The sequence below is a fragment of the Macrotis lagotis genome, chromosome 2 (assembly GCF_037893015.1).
Source record: "Macrotis lagotis isolate mMagLag1 chromosome 2, bilby.v1.9.chrom.fasta, whole genome shotgun sequence".
Taxonomy (NCBI): domain Eukaryota; kingdom Metazoa; phylum Chordata; class Mammalia; order Peramelemorphia; family Peramelidae; genus Macrotis; species Macrotis lagotis.
Genome location: NC_133659.1, coordinates 249,742,828 through 249,761,754, shown reverse-complemented (window position 1 = coordinate 249,761,754; position 18,927 = coordinate 249,742,828). Strand labels below are relative to the sequence as shown.

At 35.7% G+C, this 18,927-nt stretch overlaps 1 protein-coding gene across 2 annotated transcripts; it reads left to right on the top strand.

The window, feature by feature from the left end:
- Positions 1-3,727: 3,727 nt before the first annotated feature.
- Positions 3,728-15,677, top strand: MANSC4 (MANSC domain containing 4). 2 transcript variants are annotated; one of them, XM_074225697.1, is made up of 4 exons: positions 3,728-4,190; positions 4,626-5,185; positions 7,961-8,095; positions 13,483-15,674. In XM_074225697.1, exons 2-4 carry the CDS (start codon positions 4,954-4,956, stop codon positions 14,070-14,072), a joined length of 957 nt encoding a protein of 318 aa, XP_074081798.1. In that variant the 5' UTR covers positions 3,728-4,190; positions 4,626-4,953; the 3' UTR covers positions 14,073-15,674. The 2 variants fall into 2 exon arrangements, with proteins under 2 accessions (XP_074081798.1, XP_074081799.1); XM_074225698.1 differs by lacking the exon at positions 7,961-8,095 and having other exon boundaries at positions 13,483-15,677.
- The last annotated feature ends 3,250 nt before the right edge of the window (positions 15,678-18,927 follow it).

The following is an 18,927-nucleotide window of genomic DNA, read 5'->3' as shown; positions in this document are numbered from 1 at the left end:
TACCAAATGTGGTGGCATCTAGCCCCCTGAAAAGAACTAGGCAAACCCTCACAGTAGAGGAGCTAATCCTCCCTTAATATCTCATATATCTTAACGCTAAATTTGTTTTCTCATCTCTAAAATGGGAATAATAAAACCCACCTCCCAGGGCTGCTGTGAGGTTCAAATGAGATCATATGCAAAAAGCTCTATGTAATGACTAGCTTTCTTTACTTCCAATGTTTTCCCCCTTTCTTTTTTTTTACTCTTTGTGTGGGAAAGGGAAACGGAAAGGGATACATTTGGAAAGAAAGGTGATGTGTAATTTCCCAAAGACATGCATAAGAGGGGAACCAGGGAGGTATGAAGCTTGAATGAATAAGAAAATAAGGCAGAGCTGCATATGAATAATCACTCCTTACTGCCTGTGTGATTCTGGCTTTCTCCCAGCCTGATTCCCCCCTCACCACTCCAGAATGAGGAACTGGACAGGAATTCTAACTCTGTGGTCCCTGGAAGTTCTAAGTCCCATGATCACTGGTAGATCTAGAGATAGAAGGACCTCAGCAGAACCAAGATCTACTCCTTGGAGCAAGTTGGCACCTGGCTTCAGTCAGGAGGGTAGCCCCTTCACCAAGTCTGGGACTACTAGTTGTATTGGGAAGTCCTTTCTGCCATCCAGCCTCACTCTGTCTCTTTGCTGGCTCCTAGTTCAGTCCATTTCTGTGGCCAAGCAGAGCTCCACAGACAAGTGGGTCAGTCACAAAATGTGTATCCTTCAAAGACTTCAAATCCTCCCAGTCACCAACTCTTTAAAATATTCTTTCTCAAGTCAGAGAGTTCCCAACTCTATCTGGGACAACTCAAACTGGATGTCCAATAGATCTTTCATATCTGACATGTTCAAAAACAGAACTCATCATCTTCCCCCTTAAATACTACTCCCCTCCTATTTTCTCTATTACTATGGAAACCAACACCATCCTTCTAGGGGTTATTCTCATCTCTTCACTCTCTCTCTCATCTCCTTCTCCCCCCCACCTCATTCAATATGGTGATAAGGTCTGTCAATCCCCCCCCCCCACCCTGCAAAATTGCTGGTGGATTTCAAGGAGACAGGAATACTATAACCAGAGACATGCAGAAAGAAGACTAGTGAGGCAGTTGTGAAGAACTGATTGGATAAGAGAGATATTGGAGGCAAGAAAATTTATTAGGAGGTGATTGAAGGTAAGACAGTGTAGTAGTTAGAGCCCTGGGCCTGGAGTCAGAAAGACTGAAGCTCAAATCTAGCCTCAGACACTAAGAAGCTGTGTGACCCTGGTAAGTCACTTAACCTCCACTTGCCTTAGTTTTCTCAACTATAAAATGGGAAAAATAATAGCACCTACCTCCTAGGATTGTTGTGAAGATCAAATGAGATAGTAGTTGTGAAGCACTTAGTACAATGTCTGGCATGGAGGCACTGAATAATTGCTTGTTTCCTTTCTCCCTCCCTCCCTCCCTTCCTTCTTTCCTTTCTTCTTTTCTTCCTTCCTTCCCTTCTTTCATTCTTTCTTCCTTCCAAGAACCTGTATTAATATTAGGCAGAAGGACTAAAGAGATGTATGCAAAAGCTGTCTCAAAGGTTAAGTTGAGAGGACTTTTAACACTGAAAATGAGGGATGAGGGAAATAGAAGAGTTAAAGAGAAAAGCAAGGTTTTGAACACAGGAGGCAAATGGTGTCCTTGAATAAAGTAGTGAATGCAGGAGGAGGAGGAAAGGTTTGGGAAAAAGATAAACTCTTGAATCTCTGAACTTTTAATAGGACAGTTATCCAGAATGTCTAAATTAGAATAGTAAAAAATTCCAGGGGAAAATAGGATTTTTGAACACTGTGTTAAAGAGAGCATCTTCATATTACACATTTCAAACATTTTGCCAAAAATTATAGTTCTATGTTTTGTCCTTTGAAAAGGAATTTTATGGCAACTTTATTTCTGAGTTTGTTTTTAAACATAAAAATTACTTAGTTTCATGCTATTAAAGTATATCATATGGGACTGCTTAAAGTCAATTACATTTAGCACTCAGTCTTACATTTTTCCATTTTGGCTTGTTTATAGACTTCACCCAGGCAAAACTCCCATTGACTTTAGTCATCTGGATGTTTAATTTCATTTATGCCAGCATCTGCAACTCAAACTACGTGGATTACAAAATTGAGTCTCCTAAATTAAGATTTCTCACAGAGGTTCAGTCTAATGGATACTATTTTGGATTGTATATTTAACTATGGAGACCTTGGGTTTTTAGCCCAAATCTACCATTCAGTTTCTAAGAGACCTTGAAGAGAGTGCTCAACTGCAAAAATCAGGCTAATTACAACCTGCACTTTTCCCAGAGGAAAACTGTGATAATTAGTGAGGCAATAGTCCTCTAAACTTTGAATTGCTCCCAAGAAAGTTCTATATAAATATAAGGAATTATTATTATAGCAATATAACAAATAGTAATTTCTGGCTCAAATATTTTTGTAAGGATTCATGCAGTGTGAAAGAGAGGCAGTATGGTAAGGAAGAATTTCAGATTTGGAGTCAGGGAACATGGGCTCATATTCTGACTCAGTCATTTACTATTCTACCTGTATGGCCTTCACCTCTCCAAGTCTCAGTTCCTCATCTGTAAAATGAAGGGTTTGGACTAGATTCTTTCAAAGTCTCCTTTCAGCTCTACTTCTATGACCCTGTAAACCAATAGCTGCATATAACCATTTGTGAACAGTTGCATGTTTCCTGGTTTCTTCATTTCATTACATATGATCACTAAGTATTATGTATTGTGTAATACTTAAGCATTATATATGATCACTAAATTAACATTATTTTCTTTGACCATTTTTCATGAGATTTGATATGCCCATTATACCTGAAATCTCTATGAAATCTCTATTCCCTGGGCCAGTTGCATTCCTTCCTTAGGTGGTCATAAGGAGAGAGAAATGTGCTTTTGGCTAATAGTGTTGACTATATTTTTAATCATGGTTCTGGACTTTGGAACTTACATATTCCATCAAAAATAGCTTTCTCTTCTTTGTTTTTTACCCTTGTTAGACATTGAAGGGGTTAATAACTGAGAGTCCTCTACTTTAGGAAGGTTTCGGATTATTCCTTTGTCCTTTCAGGGAAGCTGAGAACTTTGAAGAATGATTTCTCATCATAATAGAAACTGTATCTTTTTTTTTATAAAGAGAAAAGCTATTTTTAGTATAAATATTTTTAGTTTTGGTAAATCATGTTAGATATAGGAGTTATAAGAAAACTGAAAGCCTGTTCTAATAGAGAACAATGAACAATGGAGAGGCAATTTTTGAATGTCAGCTTTTTTCCTTTCCCTTTAGAAAATGCCATTTTTCTCTTCCCTTTGAACAGGTTGGAAAAAAGTCTGATTTATGCAGGTAAAACAGGATTATTTAAAGTGAACATGGGAATAAAAAGGCTATCTTACCATTTTGATCTAGCTATATGAGTCCTATAAAGTTAGGTGATAGCACATGATATTTGCAGGAAAGTATAATGGTTTCTTTTTTTGTTTTTGCAATTTTAACAAAAATCACAGGAAACTTTTAAAAACAGGAATCTGTTTAACTTCATTTCTCCTTTTTATATTCATTTTGAATCATGCTACATGATGTTAACTTTATTGTTAGTAAACTGCAGGAAGGAGATTCTGTAAGGAATAATTTCTAAAAACTGCTTGTTGTATTCTGAATAAATGAATCAGTAGATAGGAGATTAGTGAAAGAATACTATATATATATACTGTCATTTTAAAAAGCAACTGCTGATATTAATGAGATAATACATGTAAAATCTTTATAAATTTTAAAGCAATAACAAAATAATCTATTACTCCAATTGTAATCATTATTAGACATACTGAAAACTAACAAAGTAATACTTTTAGTATTTTAGAGTTCATCAGCAGTGGTGACCATGGGATGAGAGGCCATTCTCAATGTAACTGGTGCCAAGATATTTAAATAATAATTTGACTCTCCTGCCACTTTTGGCCTCCCATTCTTCAAATATGAGCACACACTAAAGAAAGGAGTACTGTTCTCTTGTGTCCAGCATCCAGCAGACACAGAAATCAGACAGGCATTACAAAAATGCAGTCCGATGCATTTGAGTGAGCATTAAGCAATCTGCTGTTCCCTTCACTTCTTAAGGTAAGTAACAATTCCTCTTTGTAGAATTGTAGACATCTCAGCAGGTTACATGAGGCTGAAGCACCATTTGTCATCTCTGGAAAGAGTGAAGTTCATAGTAAGCTTTTTCATTCTTGTTTTGTATTTGTTTAAATAAATGAGATAGCAATGCTTTTTTTGGAGCAGAAAACAAACCCAAGCACTGTAAGGGCAAACACTCATGTGGACAGAGAAAGTAACAAATTCAAGGAAAGAAATAAGGCTAATTAGTCTGCCAAAAGAAAAAAATCTTGAGACAAATAACAGTTCATCTGTTTCGTTTGAAGTGAAATCTCACCAAGATCATTCTGTTATCTGAAGCTCAAGTCATCGAAATACGTGAGAGAAGCTTTCCTCTGTTCCCCATCTGCCCTTATATTTCCATAGTAAAGGTTTTCTGTGGCTGTTCAATTTCAGGGAAAGAAGAATTCACAGGTGAGGCTCTATTTCTCTGGGACTAAGTTAAAAGCAAGATATACAGAGAACACTGAAGTGAAAAAGTATCCAGAAAGAGACAGCAGGAAATCCACTATTCTCTTGGGAGTTCATTTTGGAGAAAAAGAAAGAAAACAAAATGCAGCTTCTCAAACTGACCTAACTCACTGGCAGCCACACATCAAGAAAAGTCTGAGAGAAATTTTCCCTTTCTTAGCAGTGGCACCACCACACAAAAAAAAATTCATTCTTAAACAAAGACATCATATGCTGGAAAAAAAACTTGCCTTGAACTTTTCATATTGAGGAAATGTGTGGGTTGGTGGAGGCAGCAGCAGAGGTGCTGTTGGTCCTGAGTGTGGTATGGTATTCAGATGCCCTCTGTTCACCAGCTGTGTTTTACAAAGATTGCTGGATCCGACGTTTTCCAGGTTTCCTAATTGACCTCGAGGAATCTCAGAAGTTTGGAGCCCGGTTCCTAAAGTATTACTCAGAAAGCACAGGCCAGAAGTGCGGGAGGAACTGTTGTCTTACAAAGGATGGTAAGTGTGGGTATTAGGTATGAAAATACATAGTTGTTATATGGCTTTTGAGGATTTTTAAAATTCTGTATTATTTTTTAGATGAATATCAAGATGCCAATTTCTGAAATCAAAAATAGATAGAATCATGTCTCCAGTTTTCATTCCCCAGTACTCCTAATGATAACACACTTACCTAGGAGATTATGGAAGGAGGGAAAAGGCAGATTGCATCTTTGCCACATCAAAGGGGGAATACTCATCAAATCACCATCCATGCACAGGTAGCAATGAATCAATAAATAAGCATTTATTAAGACTTAGGAACTGTTCTAGGAACTGGATGAGATGCTGGGAATACAAAAACAGAAAACAGTCCACAACTCTCAGAGAATGTATATTCTATTAGGAAGATAATATATACATAAATAAGTTCAAAGGTAATTACTAGCACTTGGGGAATCAGGAAAAACTTCATGTAAAAGATAGTTATTTAGCTAAGTCTTGAAAGAAATAAGGGATTCTTCAAGACAAGGAGGGTAAGGAGAGAATACTTCCCATGTGGAATTTTGTCACTGCAAAAGTTCAGACAGGAAATGGACTGTCAAGTGGCAGGGATACCAAGAAGGCAAATTTAGCTAGCCTATAAAACAGAGGATGTTAAAACTATTTGGTTGTGGTACCCCTTTACACTTTTAAAAATTACTGAGCATTGCAATGAGCTTTTGTTTATAATGGTTATATCTAACAATATTTACCATATTTGAAATGAAAACAGATAACTTTTAAAACTAATTTAAATTAACAATAATGAGCTCTTTATATTGCTTCTTCATTGGATCTGTTGCAATGCTATTTCAGTGAAGAATATGAAGAAAATCTTTCTTCACAAAGATATGAAGTTGGGAAAATCAAGAATATTTTTATAAGGAAACAGTATCTTAGTATTATTATAAAAAAAATTTTGACCTTGCCAATCCCTGTGGATCAGATTTGAGCACTGCTACTATAGTGATTGGAAAGTAAGGTAAAATAAAGTTGGAAAAGTAGTTAGGAACCAGGTAGTAATGGGCTTTAAAAGTTAAACAGAAGAGTGTATATTGATTCTATTAGCAAAGACCCACCAAAGTTTATTGGGTAAAGGAGGGACAGAATCATATCTGTGCTTAAAGAAAATCATCTTGGCAGCCATGTGGAGGATGAATTAGTTAAGAGAGAGAAGAGGCATGGAGACCAGAGAAGATTTTATTGCAAAATTGTAGATGAGAAACGGTAGAAAGAAAGTGAATATGAAAGGGGACTATACGCAAGAAATATAGAGGAGGGAATATTCACAAGGTAAGAGAATTAATTGAACAGCTGGGGGAAAGTGAGGCATAAAGAATAAAATTGAAATTATAAACCTGGGAGACTAGTTTCTTTGAAAGAAATATGGGAGTTCTAAAGAAGAGTTCAGGGAAATGATGGTGAAGTTCTGTTTTGGTCATATTGAAATCAAGATGTCTATGGAGCAGTGGCTAGGTGGTGCAGTGGATAGAGCATGGACCCTGGAGTCAGAAGGACCTGAATTCAAATCCGACCTCAGACACTTAATAATTACCCAGCCATGTGGCCTTGGGCAAGCCATTTAACGCCACTGCCTTGCAAAGACGTAAAAAAAAATGTGTATGGATTTTTTTTCTATAAAAGGTGTAAAAGACAGTTGGTGATATAACTGGAATCCAAGAAAAAAGGACTGAAAATGAATATATAGATCTGGGGGATCATCTGCAAAGAACTAATAAATTTAACTAGTTTTAAGTTACTAAATCATCAAGTTAGAGAGTGCAGAGAGAGAAGATCCAGAATGGAACCTTAGGGAATACCCACAGTTTGGGGTATATGATATATTTGATGAACCAACAAAGGAAATTAATAAGGCTGATGAGATGATTAGGTTAAAAAAAATCACTAGTACCTTTAGAGAGCCATTCAAGTTGAATGATAAATTTGTTCATCAGATTGCAAAGGGTTAAGAACTGACAGGAAAGGAACTGGAGAGGATGATTTTTTTTTCAAAGAATTTGTCTGAGAAGAATAAGACATAAGTTGATAGCTTGGAGTGGTACAAAATCAAGCACAAAGAGTGAATTCATATTCAGGATAGAGATAAAAACATATAAATATATTAAAAAAATAAAACATATAAATAATGAATGCAAAATGAATAAATATAAATCACTTAAATATAATTTTAGAACAAGAATGATTAGCAGTTGGGGAAATCAGGAAAAGCTTCTTACAGAAGATGGTGGATGAACTTGTATCTTAAAGGAAGAGTTAAGTGCCTTGGGGCATGGCAGCTGTAGAAACACAGAGAAAGGGAGTTTCCCAAGTGAGGAACAGACAAGAGGAGGCCACTTTGGCTAGATGCAGAAAAAGGAAGAGATAATAATGTCCAATGAAAGTGGAAATGGCTGGAGACAGATTGTATAGAACTTTAAGGGCTAAAAATTTTGTTAGAGATAATGGTTCAGATTTTGGTTGTAGAAAAGATCCTGGGAAAAAATAAAGTCCAACCCTCTCATTTTCCAGAAAAGAAAACTAAAGCTCAGGAGGTGAAGCAGCTTGACTATTTTTAGGTATATAGAAATATGGCTACGAAAAGAATCAAGTTCATAATTTCATTCAGAACTGAGCTGTGCTATATAAATAAGCCTATCCTTTGATCTTCAAAGCAGCACAAATAAGGCTGAAGTAAAAATTTTATTGGTAATAAAAGTAAAGTGTCAAATATTCAATCTTTTTTTTTAACAGTTCCCTGCAATCTAGCTATTTTCTTCCATGATCCCATTCATGACAATGTCAATTGCCTCCATGTTCACTGCCCGACCCTGGAGAGTTGCATCTTACAGCCTAGGCATAGTGCCATCCTGTACAACATCACAGCAGGTAAAGATTTAGAGGGTATTTCTTGATTTTAAAAGACCATTGGTAAGACCTTAGTAATAACTCACTGTGACTATTGGTAGAATGTCCATAAAACAATTGTTCAAAAAACTACTTTCCATAAAGCAAACATTGACTATGAGGTATCCAGAGAGAAAAATTAATGAATAAAGACTGCAAATAATTAAACACCTAAAAGTTCCCTTTTGTTTGATAAATAAAATGATAAAAAGTTCAAGCCAGATTCCATTCAAATATATCTGTCCTCCAAAGAGTACAAAGCACTTTAACATAATATCCTCCTCCAATTATGCTAAATGAACTGAACAGAATCCAAAGCTGATATTTTTACTACAAGAGATAAATATTTTATTAACACCTCAAATTAGAAACTAATTTAAGTGAAATTAAGTAAATCAGTTAAGCCATCATTAAATTAAATTATTAAATGAGGTTACAGGAATTAAAGCTGAAAAACTGGACATTCTGAAGGATTGTTAACTATAATTCTGGAAAAGTAGAATGCGTGGGCATAGGGAATTCTATATCAGCTTTTTCCAAAATGTGCCCTGCCCCTCATTTTGATATAATGAAAACAATGGTTCTATGAAAAAATCTCAGTGCTAAATTTGATACTGGTATAGGAAGTACATATTGGGTAGCTATCTAAAGCACACCTAGGCAGCTAGATATGCCTGCAAAGATCTTTGTGGCATTCCACTGGAAACCTTCTGTCAAACTAACATTCTTGACCAATCTAAGTCCATACATTCAACCACTGTGAATCTATTTAATTATATTATGATACAGCTTATAAATCAATAAAGAGGAGTCCAGAAAATTTTGGAGGAAATTTGCCTATGTTCATTGAATACATTTCTGCATGTAACTATTTTAAGAAATCATTTCATATTCAATATTTATAAGCAAGAATGTAATTGAATCATAGATTTAGAACTGAAAGGGATCTTAGGGAATTTATAATCTAACCTTCTTGTTTTCTTGATTGTTGCGGTCCACTCTGGGCAGCCGGGTCTCAGTTTATTTCACACAACTCTTCAGGGAGCTCCGCTGGACATGTCCCGCATGTTCAATAATGAAAGTCAGCCAGTGAGAGATAAGCAAGGAGTTTATTGCAGGTATATGCTACATCTCTGACTTACATAGTTGAAATAAGGGTATATATAAGCCTAGTCCCCTTGTATCAGCATCCCTCATCTCCAGGCCTGTGGAAGTATAAGGGGCATGCCACAAAAGGTCTGTATCCTGGAAAAATGTGGAATCTTTAACAAGATAAAGATGAAAGGTAGAGAGATAAGTACCAGAACTCCTTCCTGGGACAGTTGAACAATATGAGGATGAAAGGCAGAGGGATAAGGACAAAAGGGCCTTCCTGAGAATATTCAACAAGATAAGGATGAAAGGCAGGAGAACAAAGAGAGAGAAGGGCCAGAGCTCCTTCCTGAGTTCAGAGCACTCTGGTATGGACATTCCTGTTGTCCCAGGTCTCAATGACTCTCAGGATGAACTCCTCATGGCCACATACTCTATCTATTATCCCCTTACACTTGATGAAGAAACTCTGGTCCAGAAAACATAAATAACTTTAATTCTTTCTTTGATTCACTCATTCAAGTTGGTAGGTGACAAGAGTAAGTTTTTGAACTCAGGTCCTTTAACTATAAATCTGGCACTATTTACCCTTTATCATGCTTCTTCTCCATAGGCCTTGTTTTACACATTAAGAGAAATAGAGAGCATCCATCATAGGCAATCACAAATCATTTGTGAATTAAAGATGGGAAATCTAATCTTTTTTACTTGCAGACTTTTTCATTTATTTATTCAGATTTATTTCTGAACTCCTCTGGAATATGCACTCCAGAAATATTATTAGAAAAGGTATCCACAGGGGCGGCTAGGTGGCGCAGTGGATAAAGCACCAGCCCTGGAGTCAGGAGTACCTGGGTTCAAATCCGGTCTCAGACACTTAATAATTACCTAGCTGTTTGGCCTTGGGCAAGCCACTTAACCTCATTGCCTTGCAAAAACTTAAAAAAAAAGGTATCCACGGCTAAGGATGACATTTTCATCAATAGTAGTTCAAAAATGGCATAATATGAAGATAATTTTCTTATTTAGTAATTTAAAAAGTACTCTTCCTCATCTGTTAAATTGAAAGAGTTAAAAGAAATGATTTCCAAGGCCTTTTCTAGCTCTTCATCCTAGGTTTCTATTGAGATACTACTCTATCTTAAGAAGGCAGATCATTTCATCTGTTAAAAGGAAAGTATTTCACTTAAGGTCCCTTCTAGCTTTAAAATTTAAAATTTCCAGTCCAGATGACTAAGAGAATGGTAGAGATGATGGTATCATTGACCTTAAAAAGGAAAGTTTGTAGAGGAAATAATCTTGGGTATGGTGCAGTTAAGGGACAGTACAGATGAAGAATCTGATTTTGTATGCATTCTATATGAGGAGGTGCGGTGAATAGGGAACTTGATTCAGGTTTAGGAAGATCTGAATTCAAATGCTCTTATAAACTGTGTGATCCTGCACAAGATACTTAACTTCATTCAGCCTGTTTCCTCAACTGTGAAAAAAAAGAGGTAGACTTGATGAAGTCTAATGATTCTGAGATCCTCAGATCTCACATGCTGTTTGAGCCATGTCTTCTCTTATCCAGGCTAAGCATTCTAGATGTTCCCTCTAGTGTGGTATGGTCCCTAGTCCTCTCACTGATTGCTCTAGTTGGTGGATGTCAGAACCCAACACATTACTTCACTGTCAGGCAGGGACAGAATACACCAGAATGGTGACCTTCCTCATGTTGAGTATTATATCTCTCTGAATGCAATATTTTTTTTGGGGGGGGGCTGCTATGTTTTTGGGCTACTCACATTAGTTCATAGTTCACTAAGGTAACTTTATTATAGTGAAGTTAATAGACCAGGAGGTAGAACATTAGATTTGGAATAAGAGAGTCTAAGTTTAAATCTTGCCTACTTTTTGATCCTGTACAAGTCACTCCAAAGTCTATTTACTTAGCTGTATATGGGGTTCATGATTTCTGCATCACTCATTTCAATGGATTATTATAAGGAAACCACTTTTGAGCCCATACTGGTACTTGTAATTACACTTTTCTTTTTTCAAATGCTCAAATCTTTAGAGTGCACTAAAAATGGGAGACATATTATTAAACTGACCTGAATGCTTATCACATTCCCTCCCTAAATTGTGCTTGTACAATCATCTATTTTTCCTCCTGTTTATATTTTATCTTAATATATTTGCCTTAATAGTCTAAGCTGTTGAGATGATTTTGGTTCCTTACTGTATTCTCCAAGATACTAGGAATCTGTCATTGTGCCAATCTGCTGATTTCAGATTGTATGCTATCTGTGCCTTTTTTTCCCCCACAATTATCAGTAAAAATATTGAACAATTTAGAAACAAAGACAGATGAATGAGGCATTCCCTTCCATTAATTCAGTGTTTCCAGCTACTCAACTACCTCAAATCTACCTAACTGTACTATAATCCTATCCAGACCTTTCCATCTTGATCAAAAACATATCTTGAGGGAATTTTCTCATGCTTCAATTTAGCTAAATCACTGTATTAAAATACACTTATAAGTCATTCTTTAAATGATAAATGGTCAGAAGATATGAACAGGTAGTTTTTAGATGAGGAAATCAAACTCTATAGTCATATGAAGAAATGTTCTAAGTCACTATTAATTAGAGAAATACAAAATACCTCACACTTGGGCGGCTAGGTGGCGTAGTGGATAAAGAACTGGCCTTGGAGTCAGGAATACCTGGGTTCAAATCCAGTCTCAGACACTTAATAATTACCTAGCTGTGTGGCCTTGGGCAAGCCACTTAACCCCATTTGCCTTGCAAAGAAAACCTAAAAAAAAAATACCTCACACTTATCAGATTAGTTAGTATGACAAAAAAGGAAAATGAAAATTGTTGGAGGGAATGGGAAAATTGGTACAGTAATCCATTGTTGGTGGAGTTGTAAACTGATCCAACCACCCTAGAGAACAATGTGGAACTGTGTCCAAAGGGCTATAGAATCATGCATACCCTTTGATTCAACAATACCACTGTAGTATCCCATAAAGATTATAAATAAAAGATGGGTAAAGTACCTCTATGTACAAAAATATTTATAGCAACTTTTTTTGTGCTGATTAAAAACTGGAAATCAAGGGGATGTCCATCAATTGAGGAATGGCTGAATGTGTTGTGGTATATTATTGTAAGGGAATATTATTGTACTATAAGAAATGACAATCAGGATGATTTCAGAAAAACATGGGAAGACTTATATGAAGTGATGCAAAGTGAAGTGGGCAGAACAAGAACAAAGTTGTACACAGTAACAGCAATATTGTATGATGAAGAATTGTGAATGACTTAGTTGTTCTCAGTAATGCAATAATCCAAGACATTCTCAATGGACTCATAAAGAAGCATGCTGTCTGCCTCAAGAGAAAGAGTTGGCATTGTCTGAATACAGACTAAAACATATTATTTGTCTCTTTTTTCTGGTCATCTTATACAAAATTAATATGGAAATAGTTTATATAATTGCAATATATTTAGTCTATATCAGATTGCTTACCATCTAGAGGGAGGGAAAGAGGAGGGAAGGATAGAATTGGAAACTCAGATCTTTAAAAAATGGACAAGTGTTTTAAAATGTTTTAACATATAATTGGAGAAAAATATTATTTTTAAAAATTAAAATACATTTTCCTGACTATAGCTTTGCTCTGGTCTACCAGTAACCCTATTATAAAATATCAAGTTAATATGGCATCATTTTTAAATGAACCCACGCTGGGACTCAGTAATTAGATTTTTGGTCCTAAATGTACAAAAACAACCCCTATTTTAATAATGAATTCCTAGATTTTTCCAGGAATCAGTTAAACTCATCAATTTGTATTTTGTAGAATCTACTTTTTCCATATATCTCCAGTCTTGTCTCACTTCTCTAAGATTTTTTTTTTAAAGATCATCAGTAGTGACCAAGCAATATATTCATCAATCTTTCAGTACTCTGGGATATGGTTCACCCAGATCTGGCAACTTGAACTCATTAGAGGCATTTAGATGATCTGTTGAGTAAAATATTGATGGACACAAATCATTTTGTTATATTCAATCAGATTTTTCAGTCAATGTGGGAATCATTCCGTAAGTTACAATAGATTTAAATTTCATCAATGTGCCTTTTAGAATTTAAATTGCAACTGGAAAATAGCTGTAGTCACAGTAGTGAATTCTAAGAAACTTCCTAAAATTTTGAACTTCTACAATTCTTCCTTTGAGTCAAAAAGATAATCAATAATTTTATTTACTATGCAGGTATTGATCCAGATTTGCTTGTTTTCCAAAAATCTTCTACCAAAGATCTAAATACACGTTCTTCATTTCATAGACGTAACAGACTAAACAATGTTAAGACTGCTAATTTAGAGAAACACCAAACTATCATGGTAAGCTCAATGTTACTGTCGGTAGAGGCTCCAATTTCAACCACATATCAAGATCTAGTTGTAAATTCCAGCAATATCAATTTTTCCAATGGCATAACCACAGATTCTTGGACAACATCCAATGACTTAGTTACTGCACAGATAAATGCTTCACTCAGTCTGGATCTCCTCAATACTCCAACTAACAGGACAATTTCTCCTGCATTTAAGCCAATAGAAACAAAAGTACTTTCTCACATGCCAATTCCAGAACATCTCAACAGTAGCAAACAGCTGTTGAATGAAACCAAATGGTATAACAGTAAGAATAACACTTCTGAAAATGAAGAGCAGAAGCCTGTTGGTGAATCTGTGGCTTCAAATACAGGCTTGGTTCCTGTGGCACTCAACATATTCATCATCTCCCTTTGCTCTTTTCTGGTTTTCCTTTTATCAGGATGCTGCCAAAGGCCATTATAAGGCAACACACAATGAAACACACCACTGAAAAGGAAAGGTTGTGACTAGCTATGGGGGCAAGAGTGATGAAAAACTTTTAAAGTTTACTTCATTGTCAGTATTGGTAAGATATAATGTGGGAGAGTAAAAAGAAGGTTGGATTTTGAGTTTGTGAGACCTAAGTTTGAATCCTGCAACAGACATTTATCAGGTATGTGAAGTTTTCTTATTTGTAAAATGAGGTGATTGAACACAATGAACTCTAAGATCTCTTCTAACTCTAAATCTCTGATTCAATTATCCTACTTATTAATTTATCAATCATCACACTAATTATTTTTCTCACAATATGTGATTTAATTATAAGGAACAACCAAAAGAGATAGTTATCTTTTCTAGTCTTTCAGTCATACTCTAAAGTGAGGCTCTTTTGGTAAGACAATAAAATGCTTTGAATATTTTTTTCTATCAAAATTAAAATAATTAAAAATCCATGCTTTACCAAAAGCATGGTAAAGAGCAGGGAAGAGATAGGTAGAAAAATCAATTAGGTTTATATTTCAGTCAAGATAAAATTACTCCATTTTTAATTTCCCTGCTCTGATTTTCTCTGGATCTGGAATGCCAGTCCCTCAATCTCCCTCCCTCAAAACACACCTGTTGAAATCATATTCATTCTTTAAAGCCAGCTCAAATGGCACCTCCTTCAGGCAGCTTTACTGATTCTCTTAGTCAGACTTTTCCTTACTCCGATATCATAATATTTTACAAATATCTGTCTTATGTACTTATCACAGAACTTTGGTATTATAGTTCTTTGTGTATAGCTTATATCTCCCTATTAGACTGTAAACTCCAAGATAGAGAATATATCTTAAACTTTTTGTCTAACCCAGGGTCTAGCCTTCAGTAGGATATGGATAAATATTGTTTAAATTGAGCTGTTTGATATAAAAATCTTGACTCTATTTTCAAGTTAGTCATCTTTCCAAGCTTTGTATATTTGGCAAATTAGATTAAAATGTTTTCCTTGTTTTTACCCAAGTTATGGATAAAAATAGTGAGCCTGAATATAGATTCTTCCTCTTTTTTTCTAGTGGGGTTAAGTGACAGCTAGGTAATTATTAAGTGTACAAGGTCACATTTGAACTCAGGTCCTCCTGACTCCAGGGCCAGTGCTCTATCCCACTGTACCACCTAGCTGCCCCCTGAATATAGATTCTTATGGCATCTCATTAGAGACTTTCAGGTTGACATCGACAAAATTAACATTTAGCTACAGATGTATTACTTTATATTACAATTATTTATACATATGTGCAGCCCTCTCTCTAAACTGATTTCTCTTAGGGTAGGAAATGCATTTTATTTCATCTATGTATTTCTCTGTCTAACACAGTGTAAGATACAATGTTGGATGCTTAGTAAATTTTGTCAGAGTTGTTTATAATTGCCATAGGTTTTCTGTGGTGTGAATGATTCCATATCCTATTTTTTTCTGATATACTCTACTACAATAGTTTATTTTCAGATTATTGTAATAATATAAAATAAATAAAATTAATTAACGTAAAAAAAGAAAAAATAATTTATTTTCATGTTTCCTTTCTGTTCTCACTTGATTTATCTCAACTTATAAGGAGTAACCAAATTGTAGTGCTTCTTAGCTTTAGAACTTAGAAGTAGAACTCCTAAATTTTCTATCTGTTCATTCATTATTCAATAAATAAATATATGTATATATATATATAATACACACACACACACACACACACACACATATATACCATGTGTCTCTGTGTGTGTGTGTGTGTGTGTGTGTGTGTAACTCATGTTTGTGTGTGGAGGAACTTTCCAGCCTCCTAAAATGGCAAAGACAGGAGCCAGATTCAATCTTCTGGAAAAAGGAGCTATTTTTGAAGTTAACTAAACAGTATAAAATCCAAGGTCATGTGAGCTGAAAAAGCAAGTAAGGTGCTGTCCCTGAGATTCTATTTCCCTCTCTTCATGACCCTGCTTCACCTCAAAGTGATATTCCTGTTTTCAGTTGTATGCAGAGCATTGGTTTAATACCAACTCCAGTGGTGGCAATGTGATACTGAGCTGGAGTAATTACCTCAAGAGACTCCCACAGCATTGGCAGTATTTGTCTAACTGGAGAGTCCTATGAATCACCATCACATGTACTCAATGATCAAGTCCTTAGCAGTCCTCTTCTTTTTGATCTTTTAAACTAGAGAGGCTCTAGCCAGCATTTACTGTCTTGCTTTGAACTGTCTACTGGCTATTAAAAGTAAATAAGAAAAATAAGAAAAAAAACAACAGCTTCTTTTGGCTCTTTAGTTTGGAATGTAAAAAACAACATTACTAGTTAGATATGAATAAATTCAAGGCATAGATGAGCTAACTTTGAGGTATTTGAGCCAGGAGGAAGATACTAGAACGTCATCTCTTGTACCTTCACCAAAAAACAAAGGAAGTTTCAAGGATTATGACTTCATGGCAAATGAGAAATCTAAGTATTAAAGTGCTAAAAATAGAGTTTTAGACATAATCAGATGCCTCATCATAACATGGAGGTTTCAAATGTGCTTTCAAATGGCAGGCAGATAGTACTAAGCTGGAAAACCTTCAAGAAGGTATCTGCTGTCCAAGGACCAATCTAACTATATATGGAGAGAATTGTCACTAGAAGATTGGTGCCAATGAGTTGGCAAGAGGATTTAAACTATATTCATATTGATATTTTTGTTTGGTAAAGGAAAACAGAAGACATTTTTAGTTGCAATTAAATGGAAGTATAGTTTTCCATTTCTTCTCAAAACCGTAAATAAGAGTTGAAGGAGTTTGTTAATTAAGCACTCAAAGGGAAACAATAGCAGTCATTTCATGGGGATACTTGGTTTTTATTGTACAGCAGATTTCAGTACCAATCTCAGTATTAAACAAAAAGAGGTCAACACAAACATATCTGCATTTTTTTGGTCCTCAACATCCCTTACATATAGACGAAAAAGAGGAATTTATAAAGAATTTGACTAAACTTTGCAAACAAAAAACATTTTGATACCAGGTTACTCAGTAATCCTAAAAGATCACCAGCATTCTATCAACAAACATTTGTTAAGCATCCTTAAGTGCCAAACATGGGAGATACAAAGAAAAAAAGGAAAGTTACTGACTTTATGAAGCATGAAGCTAAGATGTCACAGAACGGACAATTTTGGCTATCTGTGATGGACAATACCATCTGTATCCAGAGAAAGAATTGTGGAGTTTGAACAAAGAACAAAGACTATTACCTTTAATTTAGGGAAAAACAATTATCTTATGTAATTTTGCTATCTCTTATATGTTATTTTTCTTCCTTAAGGATATTTCTCTCTCATTATATTCAATTTAGATCAATGTATACCATGGAAACAATGTAAAGACTAATAGACTGTCTTCTGTGGGTGGTGGAGGGAGGGAAGCAAGATCGGGGGGGAAATTGTAAAATTCAACATAAACAAAATCTTTCTTAAAATAAAAAAAATTAAAGAAAGAACAAACTATTATTCTTTTTTTAAAGAAAGATTTTATTTATGTTGAATTTTACAATTTTCCCCCCGATCTTGCTTCCCTCCCCCCACAGAGGACTTCACTAGGAATATTAACCCTAAGAAGGTTTTATTGGGAATATTCCACTCAATCCCTCCTTTTTTTCTGTGTGTGTGTGTGTGTGTGTGTGTGTGTATTGCATCTGAAATACTCTCACACTATCCTTGATTCCTTGATCCCCCCTCAGGTTCTATTCTTCCTGTCCACTTGGAAGCCCCTGACCAAACAACCCATACACACATACATAGACACAATGGAGGAAGATGAACTCATTTGTTCTTCTCTTTTCCCCTGGAAACATTCAATATCTTTCTGTATCTGCAAAGTCCATTCCAATCTCCAATTTGGATGACTTGTTGAGATTTCCTCTTCCAGTAAAGGAACTTCTTAATACAACATCTTATCAGACAGATTCATATGTTCATCATTAGACCATAAAGTTCTAAAGCCATTACAATTTTTACATTTTGCCTTACTCATTGTCACATTGATAGTCATACTTTACTTTTTTTAATTTATTTTTTATTCTCATTTTGTACAAATGTTTTTTTACATTAATAAAATATTCTTGTTTATAAGTAAACAAAATACCCCTCCTCCCCCATGAATATAGATAGACTTGCTTGGGTGAAAAAAGTAAAGGGGAGAGAAAAAAATTAAAATAAAAAAAATAATTGTAGGTATGGCCAGGTGGCGTAATGGACAAAGCACCAGCCCTGGAGCCACGAGCACCCAAGTCCATATCCAGCCTCGTAAACCCAACAATCACCCAGCTGTGTGACATGCAAGCCATCCAATCCCCACTGCCCTGCAAAAACCAAAAAAAAGAAAGGAAAAAAAAGACCCAAAATAAAATAAAATAGTAATAATGGGGTGGTTGGGTGGCAGACAGAGCATTGGCCCTTGAGCCAGGAGCACCTGGGTCCAAATCCAGCCCCAGACACCCAAAGATAACCCTGCTATATGACCCCAGGAAGGCCATCCAGCCCCACTTGCCCTACACCTTCCCCCAAATAATAATAGCAAAAAATGTGCTTGAGTCTTTGTTCCAACACCAACAACTCTGTCATGGGTGGATCTCATTCTTTATGATAAGTCCATCACAAAAGTTATTTCCATATTTTTCCAACTTTGCCATTGCTGATCGCAACCCCTTCCTTTCTTATTTCTCCACTAACATGTACTCTATTTTCTCTCTCCTTTCACTCTGACTCTGCCCTGGTCCTGGGGCCAAGAAGCCCTGAGCCCCCATACCACCCCTTAGGGCCAGAATCCA